Here is a 15061-nt window from a genome sequence, read left to right as displayed (position 1 = left end):
GTACTCCTTGGAAGAAGTACAAGTTTGAATCCTGCTTCCCTATTTGTTTTTTTGTGGTTTTTTTCATGACCTATGAGAAAACCAACGTCTAAGGAAGTGAAATAACTTAGTCATGAACCCTCAGTTAGATGGTTATATCAGAATGGGAATTCAGTTTTCTCTGTCCTAATTCAGTGTTCCTTCTAGGATATTTTTAAAAGAATTGCTACTGGGTTTTTCTTTTTGTTTGTTTTTAACATTAAAGGGCTGGTAATAAGCTCTTCCTGATTACTTAAAACTTTTATACTTCCTCTTACTTAATTTTAATAACTAAAGTAAGGATATTGAAATAATAATCAAATAAAATGGGAGAAATTTTTGAGAAAGTTGAAAAGCATTAAACTTCACTTTGAATTTTTATGCTGTTAGAGAGAATAAAGGTTACATAAATAAAATACAGACTTTGAAATCAAAAGCCCAGTATTATTATTTTTCTTTAATATATTTTATTGATTTTTTACAGAGAGGAAGGGAGAGGGATAGAGAGTTAGAAACATCGATCAGCTGTCTCCTGCACACTCCCCACTGGGGATGTGCCCGAAACCAAGGTACATGCCCTTGACCGGATTCGAACCTGGGACCCTTCAGTCCGCAGGCTGACACTCTATCCACTGAGCCAAATCAGTTAGGGCAAAACCCAGGAATTTTAATTAGTATATCTTGATGCAAATCATGGACAAGATATATGTGCTGAGAAAAGGAAACAATACTTTTCCAACCACAGTACTTTTGTAAAGCTTAATAAAACTTTTAATTAAATAGAAAGCCTTGGATTCCTTTGGTTTATAATCAATATCCTAAGACCACTTTTTTAAAAAAAAAATGTTTTATTGATTTCAGAGAGGAAGGGAAAGGGAGAGACAGAAACATCAATGATGAGAGAGAATCATTGATCAGCTGCTTCCTGCAGGCCCTCCACTGGAAATCAAGCCTGAAACTTGGGCCTCCCTCCCACACCCACCAGAACAGAACCTGGGACCCTTCAGTTGGCAGGCTGACACTCTATCCATTGAGCAAACAGGCTAGGGCCTAAGTAACATTTAAATTGCATCTGTTTCAAATTTTTTTTTACCCTACCCCAAGAAATTAATGAGGGTAGCTGTTTTTGCAATCAAGCAAATAAGAGATGTAGATTCAAAAATATTACTATAATATACTCTATTAAAAGCACTTTGTTTATAAACTTAAGGCACTCTAGTTTTATCAATTTAGCAATTTGAAAAGTGAAAAAGTGCCAAATAGGATGAATGATCCAGCTATTTAATTGATCTATTCTTTAGCATTGTATGCTTAAGGTAATTATTTCTTCTCTGTTTGTCCTTCCAGAAGGTCAGAATTATACCTCCTACTCTTTTAAATGCCCTAGAGTTTATATGTGAAAACTAGTACAAGTAAAATAAAGTTAAGCAAAAGTTTTATTGGCACCTTTGGCTTCCATAAGCATTTCTACACTTTCTATAAATCTACAGAGAACTAAAAGTATTTGAATCCAACTAGCTCAGATTATACATAATTTTTTCTCCCACACAGGAATACTCATCAACACTTTTGCTCAATGGTTATGAGACCCTAGAAGATTTAAAGGATATAAAAGAGAATCATCTCATTGAATTAAACATTAAAAACCCAGAAGACAGGAAGAGGTTACTATCAGCTGCTGAAAATCTCCTTGATGAAGAAAGTAAGTTTGCACACCTATTTTTCTCCCTGGCTGATAACCACAGTTTAATGTAAATAGTAAAATCATTAAAAACAAAGTCCCAATTTAATTTGCTGAGAATCATATCAAGCATTCAAGTATATTCTTATACATTTGTAAACAACAACTCTTATCAAACATATAATTAGAAAGAGGTCTTTTTTTTTCCTTTTGAACTCAGAAAATGAAAGGTCTTTTCTGTGTCCTTCATTTAGAGTCTGCAGAGTTATTAATTTACATGCAAGTGCATGTCTGCATTCCCAAAGACTGGAGCAGATACACTAGTGGCCAGATTATTTTGATCTCTGAATGCATAATAATCTGTCCACTCAATATATATCCTATATAATAAAAGGCTAATTTGCAAATTGTCCCCTCGACCAGGAGTTTGACCAGCAGGCAGGCCGGCCAACCGCCCATGTCCCCTCCCGCTGGCCAGGCCGGCCGGACACCACTGATGCCCGAATTCATGCAGCGGACCTCTAAGTGGCCAGATTATTATGCATTCAGAGATCATAATAATCTGGCCACTCAGTGTAGAGGCAAACATTTAGTGGCAGCATGAGCCATTAGTGAGAAATGTCACATGCGGCTCCTGTAGAACAGCACAGAGCTTGGCTCCAAGCTAACAAACCTTCATGACACACAAGAAGATTTATTTTATTACCATATAGGTGCATCTTGTAAGTGTTTATACTGTTCTTTCAACATGTTAAAATAGCTTACAAAAATATTCAGCACTCAATGTTATTATCTGAGATGGCCCTGGGTGTTTGTGAGTATAAACTGAAGGTGGAGGAATATATGCAGATTTACTTGTGGCAGAATACTGGCTATACCAACTGGGTTTGTAGAGATAGGTTAGCTTTTGCTTTTACAATTACTCAGTCTGAACACTCTTCTTACTAAATCTTGTCAGGCTCCCAGAACCCTGAGTTCAGAACATGCCAAGCTCTGCAAGGGATATTTTGTTAGAAAAAAGGAAAGAAGTATCTAATTTTAAAGATGAAAAATAACTTAGCTCATCTAATCCAATCTTCTCTTGCAAAAGTAATAATAATAATAAGCATTAATTACTTTTTTTAACATGTTCTGAGTACAATTTTGAGCCAGGTTCTTCACATTTATTGCCTTCTTCAATGCTCTCCATCACTCTGTGAGCTAGATAATACTACCCCCATTTTATAATGAGAAATTGAGAAGATAAGTAACCTGTCCGAGCTCACATACCTAACAAACTGGAAACGAGGACCAGCGCTTGTGACGCTGTGCTGTACTTTCTAACACTGCAAAGGACAGCCCAGAGGAAGGAGGAAACGTGCACGTAGGACCCAGGCCTCCTGGCTGTCCCTTCGTGGCTTCCCTTTATCCTCTCTCTTATATCTCCCCAAATGGGCATATTTGCACAGCACATATTTATATATACTGGCCTGTTATCTAGAAGGAATTCATTTTTTAAGAAATCGTGTCTTTAATTTTTTTTTTTTTTACTTGCTGTCTTGAGTTTGCATAGATCTTTATCCTTTCCAAAAAGCTTTCATATGTATGACTAATTTGAAACCTGAAGAATTGATTTCACCCTTAGGCCTATGTGTTTATGTGCATTCTTTGAAGTTGTGGAAGCTAGGAGATGCAAAGAGAGGGGATAGGGTCACAGAGGCAGACAAAGATCAAACTTACATAGCCAGCGTACTCAACAGTCCAAGCCCAAACAGAACTGATCAGCTTAAATGGATGTAGCAGTATCTTTCATGTACATGAGGCAATTTTTTGTCATATCTTGTCATTTTAAAATATGTCTCTTCTGTAAGCAATGTTAGGCTAAGAAATAGATTTTGGAGATTTTTTGTAATTGATAATGTTCAGTATCATTGTCAATACTCTTCAAACTAATTTGACATTGAAGTAGAGGGAAGGAGAAGAGAGTATTTTTTGAACACTTGCACAAAATTGCTTTTCTTCCACAATGCCATCCATGTAGGTGTTTTGCCAATTTTGCAGATAAGAAAATATTTCAGAGATGAACTTCAAAAAGGCCAGACAGCTAGATAAGTAGCAGAGCTGGGGTTTCAATCAAAGGCAGTATGCTATAAAAACCCACATTTTTTCTTCCACACAGGCAAATTGATAGATATGAAAACAACAATGAATATTTAAAAACTTAAAATTACTACTACTCTCCAATTTCCTCAGCAGCTTAAGTTCAGTTTTCTATCTCAAAAAGTGGAAGCTAGTATTTAAATGAGAATGGAAACCTTATAACAGCCTGACTCCCGGAAAGGTGGGAGCTGTTGTGGTTGCACTGCAACAGGATTTGTGAATAGAAGGGGCCTCAGAGCCCCAATAAGCAGGCTTTCAGCTGGGAAGCAGTTTTCAGCAAGGACCCACAGAGGGGAGATCAGCCCAGCATCAAAGGCTTGGGCCACTTACAATGTCCACTTCCAACTTTTCAATCCAACTCCCTTATCACCCATTTACTTTCTCTGTTAACAACAAAAAATATATAATGATTTATCTAACCCAAATTCTTCCTTTGTAATATGAAGAAAGTAAAACTAGAGCAGGTGTCTTTCTCAAGGTCATGTATCTAGAACCCATCTACTAAGTCCATATATTAGGAACACATACTGCTATACCCTGATCTCTGAAAACAAAGCACAATATCTCCAAAGCATGATGTGAAATGCAATGTTTGCTATAAAAAAGTACAACTCCTCCAAATTATTTCCCTTGTGAAACTTCAGAAAATGGTACTTGAAGGTCACTAGAAATTGATTATTTAATAATAGCTAGTAATGTACAAACATACATACACTGAGCCCAATTCTGGGAGATGAAAAATGAAAAAAAATGCAGATTCAACTATAGTAGTGTTTGTTGTAAACAGACAGCACAGGGATTTTTCTTATTTTAATCTTACGGTCAAAAGTACTATTAAAATATACATGTCAAAAAGATGCATATTGCATGTTAGGCTATACTGACTGAAAGCTATTTATCTTACATGAAACTTCTTTGCTCAAGAAATAAAGAAGAATGACTTCCATTTGTTGATAAGATGTTGAGTTCTGATGATTCGGCACCATGCTGCTACATGCTTATTTTTATCTATTCTCTACTTTGAATCATATCTCCGACAACCATGCTAAAGATTAAATGCACAACCTTCATGTACCTTCAGTGATAAAGGCCTTGAATATATGGTTATAATAAAACTAAGACAAATACATGTCACAGGTTAAAAATAGTTAGCTTTTTGTATGTGTGTGGAAGAATGGGGTATGCAAATTGGCCAGGATTTTATGTATGTATTTTATTCTGATCATTGAATAATGTCAGTTTGGGAAAGTCAATAAATTTCTAGTTTAGAGCTTCAATCTTTCTTAGGTTGGGAATTGGAATGTTTTACTTTGCTAACCACTCAATATAAAAACTGAGCAGAGTGGGCACCTGTTTTGAGGACAAGAATAAAAACTTTGAGATAATGTAGAAAGACCACAGTCCCATGTGAGCCTTTAACCTGTCTAGAGAAACCAAGATAATGGGGACTGGGACGGGAACAAAAACAGAAAACTAAGACTTAAAGCAAGCACTTTTCCTTTTCTCTTTAGGCCAAAAGAGAAAAGGAAAAGTGCTTGCTTTAAGTCTTAGTTTTCTGTTTTTGTTTTTGTTCCCGTCATTTTACCCTCTTTGACTTTGAAGATGTAAACAAAATTAAACTTTGTAGATTATTGCTTGGCAGGAGGTAAAGATGCTTCTCTTCTCCATCAAGCTGACGGAAGGGCTGGCAAGATCACAGGAGTACCTCTGGAGGAGAACACTTTGGGGTTCTGCAGTCCCGGCAAGACTGGCACAGGGATGTTCTGATCTCACTCCTGTGCTGCATTAGAACTGAGATCAGGTCACTGGCTCTCAGCTGAGAATCCAGACCAGGTTAGAAGGAGAAGAAAAATCAGGGTGAGGCAGCTCATAAAGAAGCAAAAAAGCAGGATCTGTTTATTTAGTGCACGTGAGGGTTTCCCTAGTTATCACCTGAATTTTAAAATGGTCTGGTCACTTAGAATAAACATTCCCAGCCAGTAAAACAAGAGTAGAGAATATATATGTGTGAGTGTTTGTGTGTTCATTGTTCCCTAAGCACAACCTTCAAGACCCCGTTGCCTTGCTGAGAAATGTCTCTTTAGAATAAGTTAATTGCTATTAGTAGTAAATATTTTCTCTTTATTCTGAACTTATTCTTTTCCCACATTTAGGAACACTTTGATGTGTCTTAAAAGTGTGTCTATGAGAATGTGTACTCTTGTCCTGGGGGGAAATTGGTGATGGAAATATCTTGTCTTCCCTTTAGCACAGGGATAATTAAATTTTAAAATAAAAAAACAGCAACAACTTAGTAACTGAATGAACAAACTGTACCAGAACCTGTATAGATGGTAGGTACTTGCAACCTTTACTTGTAGTGCTGAGTGAGGAGGAAGGGGGAAAGGTGAATTGTGTGACAGGCTGTGGCACCAGCTGTGGTCACAGCAGCCCTCATTGCTCAACTATCCCCAGTTGTGCCTTCCTGTCTGCCTACCTGCCCAAAATGATGCAGGGCAAATGGCAAGGCCCAGCCAGGAGCCTGGAACATGAGCTGCCAGCAGGGGAGACTTGTATCTATGCCAAGGAGCAGTCCAGCAGTTGGCCTGATAGCGTGCCAGGGCAGGCTGGTGCTCTAGCCCCTGACATATGTACCTGGTGCTTCCAACCCTCTTGCCATATGATTTCAATCTAGATTCAAGAAACATACATACAACTTAAAAAAAAAAAAGATATGCTAACCACATATACAGAGTAGAGGAGGCATGTAGGCATTTTCCTATTCTGTGTTTATAAATATGCCTTTCATATTTGTTTCTAGTCATAGCTATTTGGCCTTACTAGTATATCAATTTTGGCAATTTAATTTCTTCAGATTTGGTGGGGGGGAGTTATTCCTAAGATTTAATTTATAATTTATAATAGATGCCATGTTTTATGTAATACAAAAACGCACATAAATTAGTCAAATGAAATATAAACATTTTTACTCTTCTAACAGAGAACAATTCCGAGAGAAGGGAGTTCATAGAATTTCATGTTAGTCACCTAGGAAACTTGTACTGCCTATATTCTCTCATAGCTTCAGGAAAACAACAGAACAGGGCACTCCTGTTCTTGTTAGATTGCACTGTGATTGTGTACTAGGCATGGCTTTGTGATGATTACCCTGGCCAAACAAGACTAAATCCCCTATTTGCCTCCCCAATGTCCCCAGTTCTGTGCTTGCATTAAGAGGATTGTTAACAATGCCTGTAGAATTAATAAATGTTGAGTGCAGGAGTAAAGAGATTTTCAAATAGTAAGCAAGACTTTTTTTGGTTATAGTACTTAAAGTCCCCTACAACCCCACTGTATACATAAAAGTTTTTGTAACAGGCAGGCAAGAGTTGGTATGCATTGTCAAGATTTGTTTTATGCATGTGTTAACCATGTTTGCATGTATCCATGATAAAATGTAAATGAGTACTTTCTAGAGGGCAATAATGTAAAACCTATCAAAGTTTAAAATGTTCATACTTTTATTTTATACCCAGGAATTCAGTTCTAGGAGTTTGTTTGATTAATTTAACTTCAACATACAAATACATAAAATACTAGTTAAACTATTAGTAGTTTTAGTTAAAAACTAAAACTAAAATAAACTTCCATCATTAATTCTTTTAAATAAATTAAGATATATACAAACAATAAAGCAGTATGAAGATGCTAAGAGAATGAAATGCATACTGACATAAAAAGATGTTCAAAGCATATTAAATTATAAAAGTGGTTTCTGGATCAGAAATATGGAGGACATTCATGTTTGTGTGAAATAATAATAATTTTTAAAACAAAGAAATTAGGTTAATTTTTACCATATCAAGTACATAGGATTAATTTAACCAATAAGAAATATAAACTTGATTTCCCAAGGTCCATAATTAAGCAATATAAAATGATAGTTTTTAAAATTACTTGGTCATTATCAAAATAATCAGTCCAATATAGGTGTGCCTGGCTGGGCAGTGTGACAGCCGAGTGGTGCAGCTTCCTGAGTTGGTGCCCAGTGATTGTGATCTTGAGTGAGTGTGCCTCTAGGTTCTTACTGAAGCAGTCAGCCCAGTGCAAGTGGAGGCTGCTGTGGGTGTGAGTGCAAATATTTCCTTTTCTCCACACATGTCATTAGAGGGTAAACCATGATGCTGGGCTAAAAAATAAACAAACAAAGGGAGAGTCAGTTCAGCTCCATATTCTCTCATAGCTTCAGGAAAACAACAGAAACTGGTTGGTTTTCCATAAAGTGATTCCTGTTTTACATTTGTTCTTGATTTTTCAAAGGGCATATTAATATTCAAATGAAATGAATACCAGATATTCATTATAGTTAAAAAATTAAAGTGTTTAAGTGATTTAAGGATGTGCTTAAGATGAAACTGAAATTACCAAGACTTGTGCCATATTGTCTACTGAATATTCCTCCCTGGACACCACCACCTCTGGACAGATAAACACAGCTATAGTTACCTGGAGAATGACTGAGTTTTGGTGTGAATGACTCAAGTGTGACTCCAACATGAGGCTGAGGTTTAGAGCCACCCTAAGATGCATATCCCTGTTTTTTCCTCTGTAGAGATGGCACCAGGAGAGAGAATTCAGAGCTGAGTTCAACAAAATTCCTTATTTGATTTTCTTTAGTTCATATTTCTTTTAATTAATCAAAAAAATCACATTATTTTTCTTAAAAAAAAATGTTTACTGGGTACTTTTGTTGGCCAGGCATCTTCCTATGTTCTCTAGATTACGTTATTTCATAGTACTTGCCCCAAAGAACTAGAGGCTTCAGACCTAAGGCAAACAACAAAATAAAGTCAGTATCTAGAATATTTGGATAAGAAACCTGGAAAGTCAAACAAAAACTACATTTTTAGTGAATCCTCAACTTTCTCCATGTGAATATTGGACAGATTTCTTTCCTTAAGGTTTGAGAACTTTTTACCATAATTAGGACCAAGTTTGATTTCCTTCAAGCTTTCTTCACTTCTAGTATAATTGAGATGCCTATACTTAATTAATTAAATGTCACAACTCCGATATAATTATTTCATGAATAATTGTATTAGCTGTCATTTGTTTTAATCACCATGCCACTTTGTATTGCCATTGATGACTATCTTAAAATATTGATGAGGATAAAATATTTTAATATTCAAATTAGTACCTCATGACAAAATGTTATCTAAATATTTTTTCTTATAATTATGTTTTCCTTTATATTACATAGAGTACAGAACAGTTTGGGGATACTTCTCTGACTTCATATTATACCTGCTGTTAGCTGAAAGCAAAAAGGACATCTTTTTCAAATTACTTAATAATCTCCAATATACTCATATTTGAAAATGTATAACCTTTAGAATATTTGAAAACCATTCAGGGGCTTTATTGTAAAAATGTACCTTTTTTTGTACCATTTTAATTTTTATTAAAACTAGAGGCCGATGCACGAAATTCATGAAAGAGTAGGCCTTCCTTCCTCCGGCTGCCAGCACCGGCTTCCCTCTGGCACCCGGCACCCGGGACCGGGCTTCCCTCGCAGCCCCGGCTTCATCTGGAAGGTCATCAGCTCTAATTAGCATATTACGCTTTTATTATTATAGATAGAATATAAAACATTGTAGATCATCTGAGGAGGATAGAGGAAATCTATCTAAAACTTCAATGCTTTCATTTGTGAATTATATGCATATGTCTATGTGTTTACATAATGTTTATAACAGAATACATAAATTAGAAATACCGAGTTTTAAACTTAACATATCACAAACATTTTGGTGTAAAACAGATGCAATCAGACATCCTAGGGCAAGTGTGTAATTTTGGAAGCAAACTGTTTCTTATTCCAATGTTACTTGCCTGGTTAGCTCAGATGATTGGACCATAGGACAAAACTGTTGAAGGTTATAGTTTCAATTTCTAGGTAGGTCAGTTAGCTTTACACTGTTTCATGGTCACATGGAGGGGCTAAATGACTTAGAAAGAAAATGTGGGTGCAGTACTGTGAATTCATCCCCTCTGCTGGGAAAACCACCCACGCTCAAGTGCTAGGTTTGTGCCAATCCCAAAGTCATTAAGTTCAGGATGGGGAAAAAAAAAAAAAAGGAAAGAAAGAAAGTAAAAGAAAAACCAAAGAGGAAATCCTGACCCTCACAATACAAAAATGTAATGCTATGTAGTTCTGATTTCCATAATGTAGTATAATGGCCTGCCTTTTCCTTTATAGTTATAGATGAGGGGCCCCAGCTGACCACCTGCCTGAAATTATTGCAGGCCTGGTGGGAAGCATTTGAGGAAGCATAGTCATGTTTTCATTTCACTAGGAAATCATTTAGCAAATTACTGCTGTTCTGTAAATTACTGTGCTGCATGACTTCCATACTGAGAAACTATTTCCTTTTTCTATAAAAATTGCAGATAAAAGATTATCTAAATAAATAATCTGTATTTAAAATAAACCAATTCCTAGAATTTAGAGAACGTGATACACTGTTTCTTTTTTTTTTTAATTTCTTTATTGATTAAGGTATCACATATTTGTCCTCATCCCCCCATTCCCATCCCGCACCCCTCCCCACGCATGCCCCCACCCCCCTGTTGTCCCCAACCGCTGGTTAGGCTCATATGCATGCACACAAGTCCTTTGGTTGATCTCTTCCCTTTACCCCCACCTTCCCCTACCCTCCCTCTGAGGTCTGACAGTCTGATCCATACCTCCTTGTGTACACTGTTTCTTATATGGGAATATAAAAAATACATTTTATTACTAATATTAAAAATATATCCTCTGTTAAAGTCAGAATTTCACTTATTTTGCTTGTTACCCTTACAGATGATAAATAAAATTTTCTGAGGGTAAAATAACAAGCTAAGTATTTATTTTTAAAGGAAAATAGCTAATTTTGGAAATCATAGTACTTTAAGCCTAAGTTTTATATCTTTAAGAGAATCCCACAGTTAGTAATCAACCTAAATAAAACATGGCATTGAGAGCAGTTTTTATTGTGTCAAGTCCTGTGTAGATGTCAGTCTGAAAGGAAGTAACTCAGTAATTTCAATTTTGCGATGAAGTGATAGGCTCAAATATAATCTGGAGAAACAGCCCCACAACCATTCTTAGAGGATCACATTCTAATATGGTGATCATTGCTGATGTGGCAGAAAGCTCACACCAGGCCTCGCTCCTCTGGTCTTTCCAGAGACACTCGGATTGTGGAACTCGGACCTGACGCATCCACTTCAGTGGCAGTAAGATAGACAAGCAGAGGCAGGGAGACATCTCTTCCTCAGAAAACGAGGTCCCACTTTCAGATCTGCTTGTTCACAAAAAAGGGGGCTTGGAAACAAAAGTGAAACAGTCTCATAGAGACTAAGTAGATTTCCCCAAACTTAAAGGTTGTTAAGACTAATAAAGAAAAAATACTTCATGGTAGCTAAAATTTTAAAATACTTACAATAGGTGCATATTGAAATTAAAGCTCCTTATACCTAGAACTAGCTATAACATCACTAGATTTAAATATCTGATAATTGAATCTAGAATTAAAGTTGTGGCAAACATGGAGAAAATTCAGAAAATGACATAAATGTGGTTTCATTGTTGCAAATAAAACCTTGGAGGGAAAATTTAAAAGGACTGTTATGATTCATTTTGAAGATGAGTAGAGTTAAATGATTTTTCTTATTATTTTTTCAGCCTTTATCAATCTGTGTTCCTCATCTAAACTACAGAATACTGAAAATAATTTAAGTGAATTTTCAATTCCTCCATGGATTGGACATAACTAGTACCATTCTAGATACACTGAAGAGAAGTTTACCCATTACATATAAGGCTGCCTTAGGGCACCAGGGCTCAATTCTCTCTCATAATGGGTGTTGATAACAAGTGGATACACAGTGAACCATAAACTAATGTCAGCAAGTTATCTATAGCCTAAAAAATGCATTTATAAAGCAGATGTGTAGACTAGAATAAAGGGTGAATTTCTTAAAGATAAATTACTTAGCATTATACTGTTCTATTGAGGAAAATTACACAATATCCTTCTCCCAAAGATTTTGAAGATGGGATTTATACGTTCTTCTGGCAAGAATGGGATGAATTATGTAGCATCTGAAGGCAGAGGTCTTGAAAAGTATGTTTGGTTCTTCCAGTTTGGGCTATTCAAATGTCCACAATGGGGGAGCCCTGAGGTTAGAAGCGGGAAGAACAGAACATGCTGTGGGCTAAGAGTATCGCCTCTGTGAGGAACTCACTGTAATAATGCACAGAAATACCCATTCACTGGTGTCAAGAAAGGGAAAGTAGCAGAAAGACTGCTAATGCTGAAGAATTCTTGAGAAAAAGTAAATCTTTATAGGGCCATTTAGGTTCTTTACAAAAAATCTTTTGTTTCATCTTTAATATTCATTTTTTTCCTAACATATAATTCCAGTTGAATCTAGAATACAGATTTGATAACACATTACCAATATGAACATAAACAATTGTTATTCAGAACTACAAAGATATAGAAGACAAACTAAATAAAGCAGACTCAATGGTAGTCGCTTACTACCTAAAAGCAACCTGATTTTTATGTCTATTTTTTTATGAATACACACATAGGAAAATCCTGAATACTCTGTTATTTTATTAGTATATTCTTTTTTTAATTATAGTTTACATTCAATATTATTTTGTACAAGTTTCAGGTGTACATCATAGTGGTTAGACAATCATGTACTATACAAAGTGTCCCCCTGATATTTCCAGTACCCATCTTGCAGCATACATAGTTATCATATCATTGACTATATTTTCTATGCAGTGTTTTACATTCCCATGACTATTTTTGAATACTGTACATTTTATGAGTTAAATTCTAAGTTACTGAAGTCCCACTTTGTTGTCCATAGTGATCTTTTATTCATTAATCCGCATTATCATGATTCAAAATTGCTCAAAAAGATCACTATTAATGTGGACTATATATTTAAACTTTACAAATGACTTTTTCTAATGTTACTTTAAGGAGTATTTGGACAAGGCATCAGTCACACTGTGGATACAATCTGCTTTCTTTGGCAACATTAATGTAAAATGTGAGTCCATATTGATCTTTGCTTATGCAAGCGGTTCACATGAATTCCATGAAATTGCAGGTGAACAACAGTGGTTTGCTCACTTTGTCTTCTAAGGAAACAGTGGTTTGAATAATTGAGTGTAAAAACCTCTTTTATAATAAACAAACATATCATTTACTTACATAAGTTTCCATTGTAATGAAGTCAAGGTTGGAAGAGTTAAAATAGCTCAAAGATGAATGAGTACATGAATAAAACTTTTCTTACATATGCGTGACTGCTGCCCTCTTTTCCATTTACAGCTATTCAAGAGCAAGAAAATGAGTCTGTGCCCCTATCCGTAAGCCCAGACATCTCCTTAAATAAGTCACAGCTAGATGACTGCCCAAGGGACTCTGGTTGTTTTATCTCATCAGAAAATTCTGATAATAGCAAAGAAGACCTGGAGTCTGAAAATCTGTCTGACATGGTACAGAAGATGACTATCGCAGAAACAAGTGACTGAACACATTCTCAACTCTATATCACATCTGCATCCCATGTAACTCTTCTGGAGCTAAAAGGTCAACTAGGAAAGAAAGAGAAGTATTTGCAGATAACAATCTAAAGTTAAGATGTTTTATTCTGAATGATTTTACGTAAAAGTTTATATCTCTAACATTTCCAATTATTGTAAATAATATGTTTATTTATTATTTTAAGTGCTACATGTTAGTATTTCATATGAGTGTATTAGAAAGGGTGTAATAAAAGTCTTTAGTATGTGTGACATACGTTTTATTTTGTAAGTGCAAAATGATAAATTCTGCAAAAATCCCCTTTTTTCTTCATACCTGTCAGTTTTAAATTTGTGTCTATTAGCAAATAAATAGCAGTGGAGCCTGTGTTTGTTTAACCAATTATCCAAGCAGTATTTACACTCATTGTTATAACTACTGTAAAGTACAAGTTAATATTGGAGACATTTAATCCACAGTGTTTTCATTATTTTTTGTTGATTTCTTCACTGTTGTATGGTATAAAAGTATAGATAATATACTGTCAATTCTGATTTAGTAAAATGAATTGTAATAATTTCACAGATGTTTCATGTTTAAGTGTAAATACTTTAAATTTTGTAATGCCCTAATTTTAAAAATAAAATGAACTATGTGCATTTAGTATTTTCCAGATTAGTGTTACTTACATATTAGGCATTTTCGTATCAGGCATTCAGACAAAATATCTCCTACCAGACAAGATTTTATAGTCGGTCCTCACTATATATATCCTATATAAAAAAAGCCTAATATGCTAAGTGTCCGGTCATCCATTCAACCAATCAAAGCATAATATGCTAATGATATGCTAAGGCTGTTCAACCACTCACTATGATGTGCACTGACCACCATGGGGCAGACTCTCAGTAGGTTAGCTTGCTGCTGGGGTCCGGCTTATCAGGACTGAATGAGATGGGCCAGACATGCCCTGGAGCCCTCCCGTGGTCCCTCCCCTGCTGTCCAATCTCCCACATCCCTCCCCAGCCCTGATTGTGCACCAGTGGCGTCCCTTGGCCTGGTCTGCACCTCCTTGCAATTCAGGACCCCTCAGGGGATGTCAGAGAGCTGGTTTTGGCCTGATCCCACATGCACCAGGCCTCTAGTATATATAATTCCCAAATCAATTACCTCACCTCAGTCTGTCTCCTGAGTCCCAGATCTGTGTTATCTAACTTCCTGAATACTTCTATGTATTAGTCAGCTTAAGTTGCCATAACAAAATACTATAAACTAGATGGCTTAAACAATAGAAATTTATTTCCTCACAGTTCTAGAGGTTAGAAGTCCAAGACCAAGTGGCCAGCATGGTTGAGTTCTGATGAGAGCTCTCTTCCTGGCTTGCAAAGAGCTACCTTCTTACTGTGTTCTCACATGGCAGAAAGATAGAAAGCTTTCTGGTGTTTCTTCCTATAAGGACACTAATCCCATCATGAGGGCCCCACCTTCATAACAATTATGTCCCAAAGGCCCCATTCTCTAAGTACCATATATTGGGACTTAGAGCCTCACAGATAAATTGGAAGGGTGGCGGGGCATAGTTTAGTTCATAGTACTCTAGGAAGCTTTGACTCAACATACCCAAATCCTTGCTTTTGTCTAC

At 36.1% G+C, this 15061-nt stretch overlaps 1 protein-coding gene across 5 annotated transcripts in view; it reads left to right on the top strand.

The window, feature by feature from the left end:
* Positions 1–14078, top strand: part of SAMSN1 (SAM domain, SH3 domain and nuclear localization signals 1) — a 51201-nt gene extending 37123 nt beyond the window's left edge. For 4 of the 5 annotated variants that reach the window (XM_054714074.1, XM_028126889.2, XM_054714071.1 and 1 more), the window contains 2 exons: positions 1570–1720; positions 13225–14078. In XM_054714074.1, the coding sequence (XP_054570049.1) occupies positions 1570–1720; positions 13225–13427 (354 nt within the window). In that variant the 3' untranslated portion in view covers positions 13428–14078. Of the gene's footprint in view, positions 1–1569; positions 1721–4762; positions 4895–13224 lie in introns of those variants that run through there. The other variant, XM_054714075.1, reaches the window with a different exon arrangement.
* The last annotated feature ends 983 nt before the right edge of the window (positions 14079–15061 follow it).

This window comes from Eptesicus fuscus, chromosome 3, assembly GCF_027574615.1.
Source record: "Eptesicus fuscus isolate TK198812 chromosome 3, DD_ASM_mEF_20220401, whole genome shotgun sequence".
Lineage (NCBI taxonomy): Eukaryota > Metazoa > Chordata > Mammalia > Chiroptera > Vespertilionidae > Eptesicus > Eptesicus fuscus.
This window is presented reverse-complemented; position numbering and strand designations above follow the sequence as displayed.